The sequence below is a fragment of the Benincasa hispida genome, chromosome 1 (genome assembly GCF_027475165.1).
Source record: "Benincasa hispida cultivar pf3 chromosome 1, pf3_genome.v1.1, whole genome shotgun sequence".
Classification (NCBI taxonomy): Eukaryota; Viridiplantae; Streptophyta; class Magnoliopsida; order Cucurbitales; family Cucurbitaceae; genus Benincasa; species Benincasa hispida.
The window spans coordinates 62,771,704-62,793,685 of NC_143478.1; the positions used below are offsets into that span (position 1 = coordinate 62,771,704).

At 35.5% G+C, this 21,982-nt stretch overlaps 1 protein-coding gene across 3 annotated transcripts; it reads left to right on the plus strand.

Annotated features, from left to right (window-relative positions):
* The first annotated feature begins 556 nt into the window (after nt 1-556).
* On the plus strand, nt 557-17,200 carry LOC120082497 (protein MICRORCHIDIA 2-like). Of its 3 annotated transcripts, XM_039037692.2 has the most exons (18): nt 557-1,458; nt 1,538-1,612; nt 1,832-1,866; nt 2,255-2,333; nt 2,424-2,513; nt 4,201-4,276; nt 5,739-5,817; nt 5,925-6,053; nt 7,250-7,348; nt 12,249-12,356; nt 12,449-12,595; nt 13,562-13,654; nt 13,971-14,022; nt 14,124-14,235; nt 14,688-14,829; nt 15,269-15,366; nt 16,480-16,522; nt 16,672-17,200. In XM_039037692.2, exons 1-18 carry the CDS (start codon nt 1,212-1,214, stop codon nt 16,768-16,770), a joined length of 1,803 nt encoding a protein of 600 aa, XP_038893620.1. In that variant the 5' UTR covers nt 557-1,211; the 3' UTR covers nt 16,771-17,200. The 3 variants fall into 3 exon arrangements, with proteins under 3 accessions (XP_038893620.1, XP_038893629.1, XP_038893635.1); XM_039037701.2 differs by lacking the exon at nt 13,562-13,654 and having other exon boundaries at nt 1,081-1,458; XM_039037707.2 differs by lacking the exon at nt 12,449-12,595 and having other exon boundaries at nt 1,082-1,458.
* The last annotated feature ends 4,782 nt before the right edge of the window (nt 17,201-21,982 follow it).

Below are 21,982 nucleotides of genomic sequence, written 5' to 3' on the forward strand. Positions count from 1 at the left end.
TTGATCCACATTTAATAAGTTGTGTCTTGATCAATCACCTATCTCAAAATACTTTACTAAGGTTAAGAACTAAAGTTTCATAAGCAGTAAGTTCCATATCTTCCCTTTCTTGAGCTATTATCATAGGTGGCAAAGTAGATGGGTCTAAAAGGGCTCTATGGGCCCTCTGTTGTCCAAGAATTGCCTTGATTTTGGCTTTCCACAAGCCACAATCACCCTTCTCCATCAAACTTTTCTATTTTAAATCTTGCAACAACCATTACTAACATGAAAAGAATGCAAAGAACTGTTTCCTTGAGAATCTTGATGCTTTAGAAAAGACTGATCTTGATGATCTTCAAATGCTTTGATACCAATTTTGTTAGGTTATTTTTGTTGTTTGCAGGCCCAAAAGGATTTCAGCACTGAGGCCCAGCTCTTCCAGATAAGATCAAATGAAGTTGGTGAAGGATATGGCTGATGTTGAGCCACGAATACTGAGGTATCCAACAACACGTGTATGGCGAGATCTTCCTTCTGTTGAATAGATTAGTGAGCTTAGGAAGAAAAAAAATTCAATTTAGATAAAAATACTCTCTCTCACTTCTCGAAACTCTCTCTACTTCTCTCTTTTTCAGATTATGTTGCCAAGCAATTCTTTGATGTCTTGTGTCGATTTTGCAGAGAAAAGATGAAGATTTTGCAAGGAGATAAGGAGAAGAAGAAGAAGACTCAATTACATGGTTCGGCCAAGATGCCTACGTCCATGGGAAGCTCTCTTACTTTTCTTTTTCTTTAAAGATTGCTTTACAGAAGTTTAGTCTTTACTAGAGAAATATGAAGACTGCATGTAGTAAAACTGATTAGTAGGTATTTATATTACATACTTTTGTCAATTACAAGATGTAAAAATTTGTTAAGTAAAACTAAACTAGCTGAAATATGTATTTGAGTATCGTTTTACATATTCATTAAAAAAAATTCAAACCAATTCATTTATATTTTAGAACCAACCCAAAACAGGTGGGTTGGATTGGGTTGCACCGAGGCTTTGGTTTTTTTAACACCCCCCTATTTCTATGTGTTATATCAAAAAAAAAAAAAAAAAAAAACAACTGAAACCACGTCGTTTCTGCTTTTGCATTTTTTCTAAAGAATGAGAAGCTTTCGAGTTCAGAATTCAGAACATAGTTTGCAATAGTTTCTGATCGGCCTTCGCTCTGGAAGCTTTGATGCCGCGGAAGACGGGAAGCAAGCCTCCTACTCTGGTGGATTTAACAAGCAGCGACGATGAGGAAGCTGCAGCAAACACAATGTCAAACAAAATAGCGTCGAATTCTCTGACGAGACTCCAAGAACAAGGAGGCAGTGCTACGCCGATTGTATCATCATCGAACGATAAAGCTCTTGATTACCGCTGTTTTTGGAAAGCCGGAAATTTCGATTTCGGCATTACTTCAAGCCCTCTTCCTGATGATGGTTATCCTTTGTTCTGCGTTTAATGTTTGTATTTATTTATTTATTTGATTCCGAGAGTTTGATTATGAAATCAATACAGGAGACTTGGAGCATGCCCGAGTTCATCCGAAGTTTCTTCATTCCAATGCCACTTCACACAAATGGGCGTTTGGCGGTAATGCTTTATTTACTCGAAAACTTCGATTCTTCAAAGGCTGAGCAATATCTTGATTCTGTTCGGCTCTGTAAAATTTTCTTCTCCTCCTCTTATTAATATAATTATCGCTGGTATGAGTTTTAAGAATGATCATGAGATATCCACTTAATTGCATGGGAGTGTTTTGCTTCATCTCTCCTTTGTCCTCTTTAATCTGCATTTTTTCATTTAATGCAGCAATTGCTGAGCTTCTGGATAATGCTGTGGACGAGGTATATATTAGTTTATGTAACTTCTAAAACTTCTCGTACTCGCACACAGTTAAATTATCAAATATTGTATGAACGAGCCACTTTTCGTTGCTGAACAAACTCCAAAACTTCTAACGTTGTCACAAAAAGTTCGATTTGGTTTGCGTCTTGTGGAGTGTTGTGGTTCTACAACCCAGATACTTGAAGTTATGATTCAAGCAGGATGAGTAATAGAATATTAGTTGATCATATAAAACGAGAGGCACAGAGTTCTTAAGTTTTATTATATGGGCAATAGGATAAAGTAGTGATGTAAAGGAAAGACAAAGAAGGAAGTCATATAGATGAAGTATTATAAATTACTTGACTGGTGCGGCCTCCTGTAAACACAGCCATTCATCAATTTCAGATACACAATGGGGCAACGTTTGTGAAGGTTGATAAAGTTGATATAATGAAGGATAATTCTCCAGCTTTACTTTTCCATGGTATTCTGTTATTCTTGTTAATTTTATGTTATGCAGCTCCATTTTTTTAGTTCTGGATCTAACTACATGAACAAGTCATATTTTGTGCAGATGATGGTGGGGGAATGGATCCTGCTGGCATTCGGAAATGTATGAGTTTGGGATATTCTTCAAAGAAGTCAAACACAACAATAGGACAATGTAATTTCTCTCTTTGCTCTTCTAGTTTGTAGCTTTGCTCTAATAGTAAATTCATTAGGTAAGAGTCCAGATTTTATTGGTCTTGAATCAAATGCCATATCTTTCATTCATTGAAAATTTTAATTTTTAACAAGTTTTGTTTACTTCTATGTAAATCTTTTTAGTATATAACATGATTAACAGTCCTTCCTAACATTGTGTCACCAGACACATGTTTTTTCCCCTTACATTTCTTATTTTTTAGAATGTTAAGCTTCTTTGCGATCTCAAACCAACAAAAACCTAAATAGCTGTAGCTTCTACATTCCAAAGTACAAATGATTTTCAACTTCATTTGGTTGCTAACCAGATCTTTGAATAATTTCACGGGTTTTGTTCTTTGAGAAGCCAATTTGGTAATTTTCCAATTTTCTAGATACACTAACTCAATGCACTGCTTTGTTTTATGACCTTGTACTTGTACATGATAGGTTGTACGACTATATCTTTGAGTTCTAAAATTTACTGCTTTTGATAATTATAAAGTCATGTAGTTTTAAAAGTTCTAATTGATTTAGTTTTGTAAATTTTCCTGAATCAATAATCCCAAATATACATGCGCGGCCCACCCAACCTTTTCTATCATGCTTGAGTACCCCTTTTTTCCTTTTCTTTCTTTTCTTTTCTTAAGCCTAGACCTATTTGAAGCCCTATTTTCACTTCAATTGCGAGTTTTCCATGTGTCAAAGTCATTATGCTGACATCTAAAGGACGGAAAAGTCTATGCTGACGAAATCATGCATTTTCCATGGACGATTAACTGCTAATATGACGACCAAGAAAAAGTAGTGCATGGTGTGCCCTTGTTTGTAGTATATACTGCCATTTATACTACAGTATGATATTCTTGACAAAACCAAAGATAATTTCAAGATAGGAAACTGATATAGGGGGCCATTTTTATTAGATTGGTTGTCCTTTTATTAACTTGTTTACCTGTGAAGTTCCTGAAACACTAGTTAGCCTGCTGCTTTAGATGCTGAAAAATAATTATAAGTAACCTCAAGGCCTCAATTATGCCTATATACATAAAAAAGATGAAAATATTTGTTGGATGGAAACTGATGGTAATGGAGATGGAAGATAATTTTAGAGCACTAGACTATATTCTTTGGTATTTAGTGGTTTGGCCATCATTTCCCAGGGATTCATTGAATGGGGTCTGTCATGAATGCCATGGAATATATATATGCATTGGAAAGGAAAAGAAAATACTATCACTGAAAGTATTACTATCAACAAAATAAATATTCTCCTTTAGGAGAGTACACAACATCGCCTGAAAACCCAAAATGAAAAATGAAGAAGCATATGCAAATACGATCCAGGAATCTAGCAGCAAAAGATAAAAAGCTTGACAGCCATGAAGCCACCAAGAAGTATGTAAGAGCAAAAGCATTATCCAGGAAGAACATCTGCCATTGCCAACTAAATTGATACAAAAAAATTCGTTGCTTTGATGAGAACCTAAAAAGCCTTCAACTCCCAATATATGGTTATTTTATTTATGCAAAATTTTATCTAATGATTATACTCTGCAAATCCAAAAACTGTTATAATTCCATGATCTATCATACTAATGTACTTCAGAACCTACGTTAGTGCTTTGGTTTGTTGTTTGTCGTGACATCCAACTCGTGTGTTCTAGATGGGAATGGATTTAAAACAAGCACCATGCGACTTGGAGCTGATGCAATTGTTTTCACTCGTGCGATTCATGGAGGGTACCTCTTGTTCTAGAACATCTAGTAAAATATTAATTATGCATTGTCTTTTCGCTGTCTCCTTTTCAATTAAATTTAAACTTGCATTTACCATTCTTTAGTCAGTTACATTATTTGTTTTGCATAGAGAACCTGTATGTACAATTTGAATTGAATAGTTTGTTGTGATGTTAGATTCTGAGTGAGCAATGAAAAGGATTTTTCAGATTCTTTTCCATCACAAGAAAGATGGTAGAGGGTTTCCCAAAGTTGATTAGGGGATGTAATAGAAACTCAATTTTCCAGACCTGCAGTTTTTCTTATTAAAGAGGAACAATGAAAAAAATATTAGCCTTGTTCCAGGGTTTAAATTGATAATTTGATACCAAAATTGTTTCAAACTCTTTGAAGTTTGTTCAGTAGTATGCAACCTGGGTGACCAATCCTAAAAAATGTTTAGCGTAGAACATAGAAAGCATGCCTCATATTTCTTTCTCCTTAATCGATTGACAAGCGTCAAAATTATGCATAAATACCATCTATTGCCTTAAGGCTTAACAACTTAATCTAAGCTATCTTCTTAATGTGCACTTTCCACTAAAACTGCTGGTGTGAACATGTTCGGACCTCACTTACTTTTTTTTCTTTTTTTCTTTTTCTTTTTTTATTTTTTTAAAATTTTAAATAATAATATTAAATGATAAAAACAACAACTTGAGATAAAATGGAAAGAATACACGGGCATACAAAAAAACCGGCTTGCATGAAAGGAGTCCAACTAAAAGGACTTCAGCTATATAAGATATAACCTATAGAATAGTTACAAAAGGCCTTCAAAATTGAAACCAAGAGGGAAACGTGAAATCTAACAAAGACCAAACATCACTTGAATCCCTTTCCAACCTTCTAAACACACGATTATTTCGCTCCACCAAAGATCGCACATAATAGCACCCCAACAAGCCAAAGAAACATGCCATTCTCATGAAAGGGCGGATGGAAGAGGAACTCTGCAATCATATCACAAATCTCCCTATGCCGCGAAAGCGAGAAACCAGAAGTCTGAAAGAAATCACTCCACACGGCTCTCCCGAACTCGCATCTCCAAAGAATGTGATGCAAGTCCTCCTCATCCTTTTGAGTTCCAACAAAGAATACGACTCACCTAAGGGAGAAGGATCAAGAAGCCTACGAAAGAAGGAGTTGCACGAGAATCCCTCCGAAGGGTTGGGATTCCACACCCTAAAATCCTTTCTCCCCTGTCTAAAGAGTCTCGTGCTAGAGTCTTGATGTCAGGCTGTGTGAAGCCATTGATGGCAAGTTATAACATATCTTGGCTGAATAATTAAACTCAAATTTTCATCATTAGTATAATTCATTTTCTGTTCCCTTTTGTGATAAGTGCAATAAGTTTTGAAGTTTTGTTTTCAATGCTAACTTTTAATTCTCATGTTTTTTTAACTTGTGTTCTTATATCATTTAGCACTGCAACTCAGAGTGTTGGCCTTTTATCCTACACCTTTCTACGGATGACCAGCCAGGATGATGTTATTGTTCCAATGGTAATTTTCTCTGTCTTTACTATGCCAATTGCCTCCTCTGCCCTCTGCATTTGCCATCATCTCCCTAACAGCCAAGACTTCTTACTTTCTGTTTGGTTGTATTGTAGATTGATTTCGATATTTCGGGTCATTGGGCAGAACCGATAATTTATGACTCTCAAGACGATTGGTCTTCTAATTTGAAAACTATCCTTGAATGGTCTCCTTTTTCATCAAAGGAGGACCTCATGATACAGGTTTGTGTGCATCCATTCATTTTATTTGAACTTCCAAACTGACTAAGTAATTTAATTGTAAGGGACAAAAGTCCCAAGAAACGTAGTCTCACCATGTAATACTAGTAGTGGTGTTGTTTTAAACTCCAGATACAATATATTCTAAATGAATTTGATCAAATATTAATAATTTTTTATGTCTTAACCTTTGCATGACAAGTGGTGTAGACTTGTTGAAGTGTTACTGGTGGCATGCTATGTGTCACCATTATGCTTGTCCAGAGTGTGTTGCCCGGGGCGCTTGCCCATGTTAACCCCCTTTTATCATTGTCTTTTGTATTGCATTATAGAAGTTATTTTACTTTTCATGTATTTTTGTTAGTGAGTGATTCTTCACCACTTTCATATGCAAGAGTGACATTCACATGGATTCATTATATACTAGAGGGGATAAGACTAGTCGTCAATCCTTTCTACACAGAGTTGTATGCTATCTAAGTTGTTGTCCTTGGTTTCTAGCCTACAACCCTCATTTTCTCAAACATGCTTTCGAACATTTGCAAAATATGCCCGTTGTACTATTAACTATCTGAATTCGAATTGACTGACTAGTTTGAACGCGAGAACAAGTGTTGCACAATCGCTCTGCGGGTCTTAAGAAAGTGCGATTGTGATGCTATGGACCAATCTATGGACCTTGCGTTGACATGCACCATTACTGATATACTTGAAAGTTCAATTGTCCCATGTTTCTATTCTATTTCAGTTTGGTAGTTATTTTGCAATAACTAATAAACTGAAATAGGATAGAAACATGGGTTAGCTTCATGGAAGAAAAGTTTTTTTTTCCAAAGGAAGCCCTCATAAGCTTCTCAATGCTCTTGCAAACCGAAACCGGCGCACAAAAAAGAGAGGAGTAATAGATGGGTATACCACTTAACATAGATCTAATAAGTGTTATGGATCTCAGATGCAACTCAAATGAGGCTAACCCATATTCTTTCATTTTTCTCAATGAAAACAGTTGTTTTCATTTTTAAAAAAAGTTTATTAGTTATGTTGTTTCGAATGAACAAGTAGATATAAATTAAATAAAGATAAAATATCACTCCTTACTGTTATGGATCTCAGATGCAACTCAAATGAGGGTACCTCTCTCTCTCTCTATCTATTATTATTTTATTATTTTCTTGTCTTTTTTGTGGTTTCATCTACAGTTTGAGGATATTGGACGTCATGGAACAAAAGTCATCATATTCAATCTCTGGTTGAATGATGAAGGCATTTATGAATTGAATTTTGACGATGATGATGAGGTATTTCACATTTTATTGATTAGCTTCATTTCACATTGTTGTTGGGTGGCAATTTAAGACCTTTGGTTTCTTACTCACAGAGGAAATAGTTTGCTTTGGATGTGAGTAATTGCAAACATACTACATTTTAGTTTGAATTCAATTCACTGCATTGAAACTAGTGATGCTTGTCCATTGTTCATATTTTTGCTGTCTCCTTCAATTATTATTATTGAAAGAGAAAGGGAAAAAAAACAACACAAGGTTTACGTGGAAAACCCTAATTCAGGGAAGAAAAACTACGATAGAAAATGTTTTATTATTTTAATGTCATACATACAAGAGACCCAAAACTCAAATTAAATAGAATGAGGGAAATCCTAATTTTAGTAGGCATAAAAGAAAAGACAAATATGCCCTTAGGGCTAATGCACCATATTTCAACACTCTCCCTCAAGTTGGGGCGTAGATATCGGCAAGACCTAACTTGCTAACACAAGCTTCAAATGTTTGTCTCGGTAATCCTTTGGCGAGAACATCTATAACCTGTTGGACTGAAGGAACATAGGGAATACAGATAACCCCGTGGTCTAACTTCTCTTTAATAAAGTGTCTGTTAATTTCTACATGCGTGGTTTAATCACGTTGAACTGGATTGTTGGCAATACTTATGGTAGCCTTATTATCACAATACAACTTCATGGGACCCGGACTGTCCTGGTGAAGATCAGCCAAAACTTTCTGTAACCATATTTCTTCACACTCCCAGACTCATAGCTCTATACTCTACCTCAGCACTGCTTCTGGCAACTACACCCTATTTTTTACTCCGCTAGGTCACCAAATTTCCCCATACAAAGGTATAGTATCCCGATGTTGACTTTCTGTCTGTCACTAAACCTGCCCAATCTGAGTCAGTATATGCTTCGATGCTCCGTGTGTCATACTTTCTGAAAACCAAGCCCTTTCCTGGAGTAGACTTTAGATATCTCAGAATTCGAGTCCCTGCTTCCATGTGTTCCTCATACGGATTCTGCATGAACTGGCTTACCACTCACAGCATAGATGTCAGGCCTAGTATGAGACAGGTAAATCAGTTTTCCTACCAGGCGTTGATACCTCTCCTTATTTACAGACACTCCTTCCGTAATGTTTTTTAGTTTGCCATTAACCTCAATAGGAGTGTCGATAGGTTTGCATCCAGTCGTTCCTGTTTCCTTTAACAGGTCCAGGGTGTACTTCCGTTGAGACACTGAGATTCCTGCTTTCGATCTTGCTACTTCCATCCCGAGAAAATACCTCAGACTACCAAGATCTTTGATCTCAAATTCGCTTGCCATCCTCTGTTTTAGTTTAACAATTTTTGCCATATCATCCCCTGACAAAATGATATCATCGACATACACTACCAAAACAGCCATCTTCCCTGAAAGTGTCCTTTTGGTGAATAATGTATGATCAGAATGCCCTTGAACAAACCCCTGAGATTTAATGAATACTGTGAACCTATCAAACCACGCTCTCGAGACACCCATTTAAGGCCTTTCTGAGTCTGTAGACATGGTTTCCGAATTTAGCTTCGAAACCTGGAGGGGGACTCATGTAAACCTCTTTTTCTAGCTCGCCGTTCAGGAAGGCATTTTTAACATCCAGTTGATGTAGAGGCCAATCCTTATTCACTGCAACAGACAGAAGAACTCGGATCGTGTTGAGCTTAGCCACTGGAGAAAAAGTTTTTGAATAATCAATCTCGTACGTTTGAGTAAACCCTTTTGCAACTAACCTGACCTTATATCTCTCCAGCGTTCCGTCAGACTTATACTTCACTGTGAACACCCATTTGCAGCCAACTGTCTTGTGACCTCTAGGGAGAGTCACTAAATCCCAAGTTTGGTTCGCCTCGAGAGCTCTCATTTCTTCCATTACTGCTACTCTCCACTCGGGAACCTCCATGGCTGCATGCACATTGGTAGGTATTGCCATGGCATCCAGTTGAGTAGTAAAAGCCTTAAAAACAGGAGACATGTTATTATAGGTCAGAAAACTGTTGTACTTTGTACATGACCTGGTTCCTTTCCTCAGAGCGATTGACATATCCAGAGTGGTATCATAATTGCCAATCTTCGTCGGCCTCTCTCCAGTATCAATCTTCTGAGGCACTTTTTCACCTTCCTGAGAGTCTTCCAGCACTTCATTACCTCCTGTGATTTCAACCTTCTCTAAGTCTGTCTCACCACCTTCTATGCACCCAGGCTTCTCTTCAAGAAGCTTTTCTAAAACAACAGGATCTTGAACCTGAGCTGGTTCCGATGCTTGGACACTTTTCGATGGGACAATAGGAATTTCCTGGGTTTCCTTTTTGAGATTCTTCCTATAGTATGTTATCCAGGGCATTTGTCTAGTGGGGAGGACAGACACTGGAATATCAGGGATAGGTTCGGGACTAGGTAGGCTGGATGCAGGAACGGGTTCAGGACTGGGTTTAGGAACAGTAGAACTAGGCTCAAGATTGAAGCTAATAGGTACAGAGTATGTGGAACTGGAACTGTTAGTCTCTTCATTCGTGGTCTCCCCGTGAAGATGACTAACGGGAAAAAATGGTTTATCTTCAAGGAATGTGACATCCATAGTGACAAAGTACTTTCTAGAAGGTGGATGAAAACATTTATATCTTCGCTGATGAAGTGGAAACTCGATAAACACACACTTTTGAGCACGTGGGGCAAACTTAGTTCAGTGAGGGCCATGAGTGTGAACAAAGGCTGTAAACCCAAACACACGCAGAGGAACTTCAGGAATAAGACGCATAGACTGGCAGGATTTCTTAAAGCATTCAAGGGGTGTTTGGAACTTTAGAACACGTGAAGGCATTCATTCTATTAATGAGATGGACTGCAGTGAGGACCGTGTCTCCTCATAGGTATGATGGAAGAAACGCAGGGATCATCAAGGAACGAGCAACTTTAATAAGATGGTGATTTTTTCATTCAGCCACCCTGTTTTGTTGCAGAGTATAAGCACAAGAGTTTTGATGGACGATCCCTTTTGACGTTAGGAATTCCCGGAGGGTGTGATTGACAAACTCACGCCCATTGTCACTTCGAAGGATGGCAATCTTCGTATTAAATTTTGAAGATGGTGGTATAGAATTGTTGGAAGGTAGATAGGACCTCAGATTTGTCAGCAAGGAGGTATACCCATGTAAGTCGGGTATGATCATCGATGAAAGTGACAAATCATCGTTTACCAGACAAGGTAGAGACGTTTAAAGGATCCCAAACATCACTATGGATCAAGTGGAAAGGCTGGGTAGGTTTATAAGGCTGAGAGACAAAAGAAACACGGGGCTGTTTAGCACGTATACAGACATCACAAGACAGACGAAATATTCACATTATGGAATAAATGAGGAAACAAATATCTCATATATTGAAAACTCGGATGTCCAAGACGAAAATGCCACAATAGATAATCTTTTTCAGACATAGTAAATGAAGATAAAAAACTAGTCCTAAACAAATTCCTGGAGGAAACATCTTCAGAAAGGAAATAGAGACCCTTGTCATATTGGGTAGTGCCAATTGCTGTTGGAGTTCCCCATGGGTCTCTGATCTCGACTGTTTCTGCTCATAGGAACCGGGAACCGAGCTGTCACCCATAGAGTCACCCACTCAATACCGAAGCTGAACTGGACACACATTTGAGATAAGACACATGTTGCTGGAAGGACCCAAAAAATCGATCAGATGACTCAACCGGGTACTGCCCAAACACTTCGGCAATGCTGCTCGAAGTTACACGGCTAGGTACCTCGCCGGTGGCAGGATCGGCGGCCGACTGGTGCAAGACGGACTTGGGAGGATGCACAACCGTCGATTCGGAGGCAAGAGCAACCGGCGGGTGCAAGATCTGCGTGGACGCGAATGGCTGGACCGCGATCGTCTGACCCAACCCAGAAGTTGGAGCGAGCCCACCCAATGCCTGTTGCAGCTGTGCGAATAATGGCACGCTGACTAGGGTTTGACTGTTCGTCGTCCGGATCGACCGTGGCTGCTTGACAATTGGGTTGCGGCTGCTTGACGGTGTGGCTCTATCGGCTGTAGGGTTGGGGTCGACCGACGGCTGTAGGGTTGCTGGGTTCAAGATTGTTCGGAGATACCGATCCACAACCACTTGAATCATGGCCATATTTTTTGGGTTGGCTATTGCTCCATCACCAAACACGTCTGATGACTGAATTTCTTCTATCGGGGCTAAGGTTTCATCGCCTTGCTCTGATACCATATTGAAAGAGAAAGGGAAAAGAAACAACACAAGGTTTACGTGGAAAACCCTAATTCAGGGAAGAAAAACCACGATAGAAAAGGTTTTATTATTTTAATGTCATACATACAAGAGACCCCAAACTCAGATTAAATAGAATGAGGGAAACCTTAATTTTAGTAGGCATAAAGGAAAAGACAAATATGCCCTTAGGCCTAATGCACCATATTTCAACAATTATGTCATCATTCATTAAACTTTCTTTTCTTTAATTACCATTATTTTTCTTAATACAACGACTATGGGTATGGGGAATTGATCCTCCAACCTCTAGGGTAGAATACCATACCAATTACTGCTGAGCTAAGCCCATTTTGGCTTAATTACTATTATTTAGTAGATTAATTTTTCTGAATGGTAATTATGTATTCTGAAAAATGACTCGTCTCCCATTGTGGGGATTTAACAAATTTCTTCAATTCCTTTCATTTTTGAGCTAAAAAGAAATGGTAATTGTGTATTCTGTCTAATACGATGTGCAAAGCTTTCTAAAAAGTTTCCTTGAGATTTTTTTTAATCTAAAATACCTTGCTACGTGTACACTTAAATTGAGTTGCGTGAAAAGTATCTCTAAATTTCTTTCGATCATTGATGATAGGATATACGGTTGAGGAATGAAGCTAATCAAGGAGGTTTGAGAAAACTGCGTAAAAGCATTGCTGAATTGCAATCACATATTTCTTATCAAATTCGCTATTCGTTAAGGGTAACTTTTCACTCAAATTCTCCAAATTGGGTGTACATTTCACAATGATTTCTTCGGCCTGAAAACTTCTGAATTTGCTCACTGTTTAGTAGGCATATATTTCAATATTATATCTGAAAAGATTTACAAACTTCAACATCATCCTGAGGGGAAAACCAGTCGAGCAGCATAGTATTGCAGACGACTTGAAGTACTCAAAAGTAGTTACATATAAGCCTCAACTACATGTAGTAAAAGAGGTTAGCTTTGAATTGCTCCACTGTAAAAAAATTGGTTGTTATAGTTCTCTGTTCAGTCTGTGTTGAAGCACCAAATAAATTTGCCGCTAATGCTAATTTATCACAAATCATTGCAGAATAATCCTTTCTTACAGAAAAAATGGAGGCAGTGGTGCTAGTGTGATTTTATTATCATTGCATATAGGGTCTTGAAAACCTGGGCACCTCGCTGATATTTTCCCGATAAAAACCTATGGTAGAGAGGAAATGGAGGAATTGGATGAAAACCCATTACCGTTACAATTTACATCTTTCTCCTTCTTCCTTTTTTTTTCCTGATAATAGTTCTATAATTTTATAAGCAATTCCACCTTTTGTTCCAGGAGATCTATTTCTCCCTAATTCAGCGACAGCCTTCCAAATTCTAGTCATTCACTTTTTTGAACAGTAATTGGCCTCCATCCAACCCTTAAAGTGATTAATGTTTACTTCTCCTTTTTTTGTGATTTGCTAAGAATTTAGTGATCTCTTTCTCAATATCGCTCCACTGACATGACTTTCCCCATTTTCAGATAAAAATTCTGAACAAAGTATTTTCCAAAAGCCTATCAAAAGATTGGTTTGTACATTACCTTCTTTCAGGCACGAGCTCTACATTCTTTGTTCTGCCCAATTATGAAGTCTGAGAAACTCTCTTTTCAGTCTTCTTCTATCTATTGTGTCCTTTCTTGAGAAGCTGCCTTCCCTTTTCTGTCAATGGCTACAATAGAATATGTCAAATCTTCCTTTTGTTTTTCTTACACACATAAGTCAGATTGGTTATAGTTCTCGGGGTTTTTTTTCTTTTGGTTTTTCTTTTGTTTTTTTTATGAGAAACGTAGTTCTCTAATGTGTCGAATAACGAGGTTTATAGAATTAAATTATCCACTTGCAGAAAGTGTCAAGTTTACTTTGGTTATGCATTGTTTATTTATTGTGTGGCTTAAGGTCTTGGTGGATACAACCATTGGATTTATAAAAGAGGCACCAGCTCTTGGAGTTTGTGGGTTCAATGTGTATCACAAAAACCGACTTATTATGGTAAGTGTGAAAAGAGATGACCATGAAACTTTTAGGTACTAAAGACTTCTGTTTCTATTTTGCTTGGAAAATATTCCGCTGGGCAATTAGCCCTTGTGCTCATTATGGGGAAAACTCGGTCTATCATATTGAACTCTGAACATGTACTTTGAGCATTAGACTCATTCATTATTTCAATGAAAAGTTTTGTTTCCAGTCAAAAAAATCATATCGAATATTCCAGCTTTCTGCAGGGGTTTTCTGGTATTTGGATGTATCTTGTGTAATAGTGTACAAACAACCATTTTGCTAACAAGAACATCTACGACATTTACAGCCCTTCTGGAAAGTTACTGGCGATGGCACTTCAAAAGGGCTTGGTGTTGTGGGTATTGCAAATTTGTGATTTCTTCTTATTTCCTTTCTGATCATTCATCAGATTTTTCTCTGGAGTCTTACTATTATTTTTGATACTGCATAACTTCTATAGGAGTTCTCGAAGCAAACTTCTTAGAGCCAGTGCATGACAAACAGGGATTTGAGAGATCATCTGCATTTATCCGGCTTGAAACTAGACTGAAGCAAATGGTAATGGAGTATTGGTACGTTAAGTTTCTTATGTTTCTCATTCTTCTTTCCAAATGCATATGGATAAGTAGCGGGATGATCTACCAAATTGTTTCAATTTTTTTTCTTCCCTACAACTTTAACTAGGGAAGAACTTTCTTCTCAACTTATAGCTTAAATGCTCAAAAGATATAAATAGGAGGTCTTGTGCCCCACAGTTTGCGTACACAACTGGATGCTAAACTGGCTAAACTGGAGACTGTTTGGTTGTTCCACTCATGTCCATTTTCAATTGTATTATTGCTTAAAGGGGCGTTACTGTTCTCACTTCTAATCAACTAACAGTTTTTGTTGTTGACCATTCCTCTTGGTGGAAGTGGACGTGTGGAACATGATATACATTGGCCACCTTCATCTCATATTTTTATTCTAACTAGTGCCTGAGCAAGGTTATTTTAACAGGTAGACTTTGTATTATTTATTGCAGGAAATCCTGCTGTCACTTAGTGGGATATAAGCCCCCAGGTTTATATTATCTGGAGAAGAGTAGGGGGAATCAAACTTCTACCGGACCTGCAGCTAACATTCAGAATACATTGGCTAAGGAACAATATGATGGTCCTCCCAAAGTCGGTATCCTTGAACAAATGCATTACACTAATTCACTCTTTATGCCATATAAGAATCACCGTTATTACCCTGTTTTAAGAAGTTAAGGTCTCTGATGATAATACTCAAAAAGTGTTTATGTGCCTATTTCACGTTTCATGTTTGAAAGAGACCTTAAAGTGAAACCAAAAACAAAGTCATGAAGAGTTGTCCAAAGTAGACGCTATTATATTGTTATGTAGATATTGGGAGAGTCCAGTGTTTTTAACAATAATTAGTTGGACAGATTAGAGAGATTTATTAGGCAGTAAGTTGCTATATGATTACCTAACCACCTGTTAAATTTCAGTAGGCTATAATTGAAAGTTTTGATAACTAGTCTTGCAGCTCCTGCTTTAGTGAACTAATGTTGATGTGGCAGAAGTAAAGCATTTTTCATACTTTTGTATACCATTCCAGGGTTCCAACAAAGAACCGAACACTATCCAGGATTTTGACGTCTCAGGAAAGTCATATGTTGATCGCATCTGTGAAGAGAATATTGATCTGTTTATGAGGTTTTTTATATCCTAAACCTTTCCTGCATTTATTTATTTATTTTTGCATTATTTAAAGGGGCAGTTGCCAAAATATTTGCAAATATAGCACAATGCAAAAGAATTTGCAAATAAGCAAAATTTAGATCCACCTTTCAGATTATAAAGTCTATCAGCGATAGAGTCTATCACTAGTATGGTCTACCAATGATAGAGTATTACCGATAGATTTTGCTATATTTACCATTCTTTTAAAATTTTGCTATACACTTAATTATTAGTCATAGAAGTGCTACCTATTACAATTATCTTTTTTTTTCCCATTATATATATATAGCTTCAAAATTTATCCAATAACATGGGTGCACATATATTTACATCCAATAGCTAGACCAACATTGTTAATTCACTCCTCTTTGGGGCTTGAGTTGGATTTAATTGTTGGAGCTCTAATTACTTGAACAAATCTGTTCTATACGTTGTACAACTGTGTCCTTTAGTTTTAAAGCTCTTCTATAGGTTGTACAACTGTGTCCTTGAGTTCTAAAGCTCCAATTAATTGATTAATTGGTCTGATCTTACAAAGAAATGACCTTCCTTTTATTTTTCATATAAAATCAAATGCTAGAACCCTAGATTTAACGAGAGGCTATGGAATAAGGAAGGAAACAAAAACTAATGATAACCAATAACTAAGGAAATGGAGGGAATGAATATGGTCCAGAAGGAAAGAAGGCATATGGTGGTACATATATGATATAAGAAAGCGAGTGTCTATCTCCACCCTGTAAATTGCCCAAGTGGTCCCTCTTTTTTTTTTTCTTTTTTTTTTTTGAGTGTCTAAGCGAGTTTACGCACATCTCGATTAATCTCACTGACAACTCGTTTGACCCTACAACATTCGAGTTTTGGAAAATACATAGGATATTAATTCTTAGGTAGGTGACCATTTCTTCCAATTAGCAAATTATATTTTCACGAATATTTTTCACTTGTTTCTTGTAAGAAAATCTAGTCCACTTTTTCGATCCTCGTTCCTTACCAGGTCTAAAGCCCTCCTCGATGCCTGTTTTTAGTATCATATCCTACATCTATTTTGCAATCATATTAAACTCTCAAGGCTGTGTTCCACAGGTGCGAAGAACATGCAAACAAAGAAATTCAATTGCAAGAACTGGTGCGTATATATAATTTACGTTCAGCATAATGACCTTGTTTCATAACTGGAAGTGATCAAATTTGAGGCCATCGATATTCTGTTAGGTTTTATCAATAATGTGATTTTTTAATTTTAGTGAAGCTTCTATCTGTTTGGTGATAAATCAGGTCGACAGCTTAGAGAAGGAGCTAAAGGAAACCAAAAGGAAGCATGCTCAACTATTATTAGTTGTGGAGGCCAAGAGGAAGCAAACAAATGCAAAATAGCTGACTGACAACGATGCGATTCTCAGTCCAACTACTGCAATGCACCACAATTAATACATCTGACCTCTCACTTTGCCTCCTACATTCAAGTTTTTGGCTTATGAAGGCTCCATGTTACATTTCTTCATGGAGAGTAGAGACAGCCACTTTCTTATATTCTCTATTTGCAATTTAAGAGATGACAGAAGTCTTCCCGCGCCTCTTTTGAGGAATTAGCAATCTTTTGGACGCATGAAAGTCCAAGCAATCTGGAAGAAGTTCTCTGCTAATGAACCAGATGATTGGTTTCAGTTACTTGATATATCACTAATGCGTAGGCAAGTTAAAAACTGTTGTGTTTTCTTTTCCAATATATGCCTATGAAATGTAGTATTTTGAGTATCGAGAACCATCAGTTGAGTATCAGTGTTAATCTTTGGAAGCTTACACATTTCCCGTTTGGCCCTGCAGAATACTCGATTGACGAAATTACCTTACCAAATCAGAATAACATTATTTTAAAATTGTTTTAATTTCAGTTGAGGATATTGTGTTAAAGCAAGCATAACGCAACTGACATATGGATATATTAGCGATCAAGAGGTCTCTAGTTCGAATTTTCTTACTCCAACTTGAGGATATTATGAGCTTAAAATGTCTATGAAAACAAACTAAACAAAATATTTTAGTAGTAACGATTAAATTTAGAATGGTTTAACTAATGGATATAGAATATATCTATTTTGTCTATTTTGTTTTTTTTTTTTTTTTTTGGATCAAAATTAGAAACGAAAATAATCTTTCGAAATCAAAAACTATATTTGGTTGAGAATGTATTTGATTTCGTCAACAAAATGGTTTTTTGCTTTTTTCTACTTTAGAAGATTTACAAATGTTTGAAATGTTAGTTATATTATTATGTAGACTTATTATGGCAGTGTTTGAGCCAATGAATTAAAGTTTGGGGAAGTAAGGTTATGAATTCCATTCTTTATTTGGCTTAAGGTGTTCGTGAATCCTACAATTGAAGAAGTATGCCTACGATTTCACAACCCTCCAAACTCTAAAATTTCTCTCCACATGTGCATTGCCATAGCCGTCGGTTCAAATGGAATGTGTGTTCAGGTTCCTAATCCAATCTCTTCCTTTTCTTTGTTTTCCTTCCCAATGATTTGACATAAACCCTAAAAATGTGTGTAAGACTAAGAAAAGAATGTACATTTGACTGGGGGAATCAATGTAAATTGTTGAATGGTTTTGATTTGGTACTAGTTTGGAAAATGGCACTGCCACGTGGCAAAATGGGAGAGAATAAAAGAATTGGCCCCCAAAAAATATTGATTCTCCAAGTTTCAACAATGCAACACACCTCATTTTTCCTTTTTCTACAGTACCTTAGCACTTGCTCAAACTAACCTATATCACTAAACCCAAAAAGCCATTTCTTTTGGAGCTTAGGCTTTGGCCTCAATTATTATATAAACTGCCAGTGCTGTCAACTCATAATACTTGGGAAAGTTAAAAACTTTCTTATAAATTATTGCTTAAAACTTCATACAAGCATGGCTCTTTATTTTCTTATATAAAAAATTTGGAAAAGTATGATTTGTACGAACCTTAGTTTAAGCGTGAACTTTGAAACCATCCTATGTTCGAATTATGGTAGGTATTGATCGACCGAACAAAGTTCAAATGAATTAGACATATACACCAAGGGTCGAATGATATTTTTGAACTCGAAAGAAAAAAGAGAGAGAAAATAAGCATTATATAGTTAATTACACTTATAAACTTATTCATATAAAAAAATTAAGAAAAAAATACATTTTTGACCACTGAGTTTTTAAGAATAGATACATTTGATCTCTAATGTTTTACCAATTTAGTCCATAAATTTTCAGGAAGAGATTTAAAAGGTTTCTCCTACTAATAAGATTATTAAATTTAATCATAAAATTAATTAAACGTTGGCATGGCGAAATGATTTAGAAAAGAAGAAAAATATTTTTTTTAATATTTTTCATCTTCTCTCTTCTCCTCACTCATTTTTCCCTCACTCTTTTCTCCCTCCTCCCAATTTCAATCTAAATTCCTCCTCCCTTTCCTTATTCTCTCTTTCTTTTACATTTTTCATTCAAATGCAATTTTACTCTGCAGATACAAACTTAGTGTGTCATTTAAAATTTTCAAACATCAATTTTGCTGTCATTTTTCTTTAATTTCTTCTCTCTAACATCTCATACCTTAATTCTTTCTTCACATTAAGCTGATCCAGAGGCAAGGATAAAACCATGAGGAAGCTGATTTTGAAATTTAAGAATAAAAATGAAACAAAGGAGAAATTTAAGTGAGAATAAAAACGATAAGTAAATTTCGAAATTTGGGTGTGTATTAACTTTGAAGACGGGTGGAATGAAGGAAGAAGGATGAGTGAATTGGGGAAAAGTAATGGAGGAATTGAGGTGGGCTTCTGCATGATAATAATTTGGGCTATTTTTTCCCTTTTTCCTTTCATTCTTCTGTTGAGTTCGTGAGAGGAAATACCAAACTGAAATCTAAGCTGTAAAATTAAAACCACGAAAGAAAAAAAATAGAGAGAAAATCAAATAAGTTTACAACTTCCATCAAACTTTGTCTGGACTTCAATTAGTTTTAAGTTTTATATTTAAGTTTAACTATCATTTTAATCTCAAATTTAATACATTCCTTATCTCCCTTTCCTTCAAATTTCTACAGAGAGAAAGTTCTTGTAATTGTATGTAGAATTCTCAAATTCTCAACTTCGAAATTGTCTTCTGAGTGAGGTTAATATGAAAGAAAGCTTGTAGCTCCAAGAAAAGGGTTTTTTTTTTCCTTCACTTTTGCTAGTGTTAGGTGAAGAAAACATGGATGAAACTATAGGCAAGCAAGGTTGATGCTTGAAGAAAATTTCAAATGACACATTAAGTTTGTATCTGCCAGAGAAAGTTGCACTTGAATGAAAAATGAAAAAAAAAAAAAAAAAAGAGAGAGAGAGATAGATGACAGAAAGGGAGGAGGAGGGATTTTGAGTGAAGATGGAGGAAGGAGATATAAGAGAAAAGAGAAAAAAAAGTATATTTTTTCATAGTCATCTTGCCAAGTCAACTTTATGATTAAATTTAATAATTTTATTAATAGGAGGGACCTTTTAAATTTATTCTTGAAAACTGAACGACTAAAATGACCACTTTAAAACATTAAGAATTAAATGCACTTATTTTTTAAAATTCAAGAACTAAAAAGGTATTTTTTTCCAAAAATTAATTAAAAGAGATCTAAGGTAAGGAATTGGAGAAAGAAGAGAAGAGAGACGAAGTCTTCATATCAAAACGAAGATAGTAGGACAAGATGAAAAAAAATTGAAGGAGATTTAGGACCGGTTTGAAATGACTTAGGAAGAATTTTTTTTTTAATTATTTTTTTTTTAATGTAAAACAACTCCAGAGTGTAGATCCAACCATCATAACTTTGGAAATACAATTGTTAGGAGAAGAAATATTTAACGAAGAGAAGAAAATTAGCCTACAATGCATGCCAAAAGATTATTTGAAGGTGTGCTTCTCTTAAAATGATCTATTTTTAATTTGAAGGTTAAATGAACTTGACTTAAGCTTACGTAAAAGATTGTTTTTACATCTTGGCTAAATTATAGAACTCCCTCCAATCAAGGTCTTTCTTGTTTGTATTCTCTCTGTCATCCGTGATGAGGAGTTGATGGAGTAGTTTATTTTTGTTGGTTGGTTGTTTCTTTTGTTCTCTTCATATTAGAAAAAAAGGGAAAAAAAAAGAATAAATGAGAATAATGGAACCATGAAAGACATCTTTAGATCGAAAGGTTCTAATAAAGTTGTACATTAGGTAGCTGAATGTGAGTTAATATGTTCGGATTTAATATACACGAAAAGAGAGACATTAATAATTTTAGTAATAATTTTGAAGACAACTAGCATGGAAGGGGGAAAAACTTGTGCATTACAAAATTTATAAAGATGAAGATTTTGTTGGTCATTTTTGTAATTTGAATTAATCTATTTATTGTGGTCAATTAAAAAGGTTTTCCATGATCGAAGATAATATTTTTTTGACATTTTTTTTTATATATAACGATTCATTGTTTTTGCTGAGTTTTGAGGGGAGATTTTGATTTTTGAATTTTGTGGAGTTCTATACTTTAACTTGAAGTTGTAGGTCTTGTTTGGCTCTTAGAAAATTGTTGTACTAACAATTAGACAAAGGAGAGTATCTATATGAAAATTAAAAATAAAGATATCATGAATTGTTTTCAAATTGATATGTTTCAACTCAAGATAACTCCAAAGAAATTTAGAAATTTATTCACTTATATTATGTGTGGGATCGGACATGCTTAAAAATGGGGAGAGCATCATGTTTATTTGATGTTATGATGTTTTATAAGAAAGGGGAAAAAGATAAGGAAGGGTGGAATTTGTTGAGATTGAAGAATGAAAGGAGATTAAGAGGGCACTGAACAAGTGAAGAAAGAAAAAACAAAAGAAAAGAGAAATGAGAAAATATTAGACCATAGATTGAAGTAAAGGAGAAGGAGATTGAAAGAGAAATGATCATGAGACATAGATAAAAATGGTTTACGATCATGTATTAAATATAAGAACATTTTCAAATTATTATTTTTTTTTTTTTACAGAGGTAAAGAGTATTAATGTAATTTTCGAAAGCTCAACAGTATTTTGAAATAAGACATAATGGTTTTTGTCTATATTATAATGATAAAGGTATTTTTATAATTTTTTTTTTAAAAAAGTTTACAGGTAAATATATATGGGATAATTATAGATGTATATCATCTACAAAACCTATTTTCATAAACGTCTAAAGTTTTGAATATTTTCATTTTGAGGATTTAATTAAAAATTTGGACGAAAATGCCCTTTTCACGTTAAACGGCACAACATTTATTGCTGTTTATTAGGCAAATAATTTTCCATATTTTCCTAACATTCTTAATGAGAGAGAGAGAAATTGACAAAATATATATTAATTAGAGTGTTGGAAAAGAATATGCATTTATTATAGATATTAATTAGTTGAGATTTTCTTCCCATTTGCAATTAATATGATTTTCTTTTCCATTTTCACATCTAAAGCATTTTCATTTTCATAGTAGCGGCTTATTAGTTCTTCTAGCAGATTCATGATTATTTTTAAATATACCTTAGAATATTGTGTTAGA

Coding starts and splice junctions, on each gene's coding strand:
- LOC120082497 (XM_039037692.2), top strand. CDS start 1,212: ATGCCGCGGAAGACGGGAAGCAAGCCTCCTACTCTGGTGGATTTAACA. Junction 4,277..5,738: donor ACTCGTGCGATTCATGGAGG/GTACCTCTTGTT, acceptor TATATCATTTAG/CACTGCAACTCAGAGTGTTG. Junction 6,054..7,249: donor AGGAGGACCTCATGATACAG/GTTTGTGTGCAT, acceptor TTTCATCTACAG/TTTGAGGATATTGGACGTCA.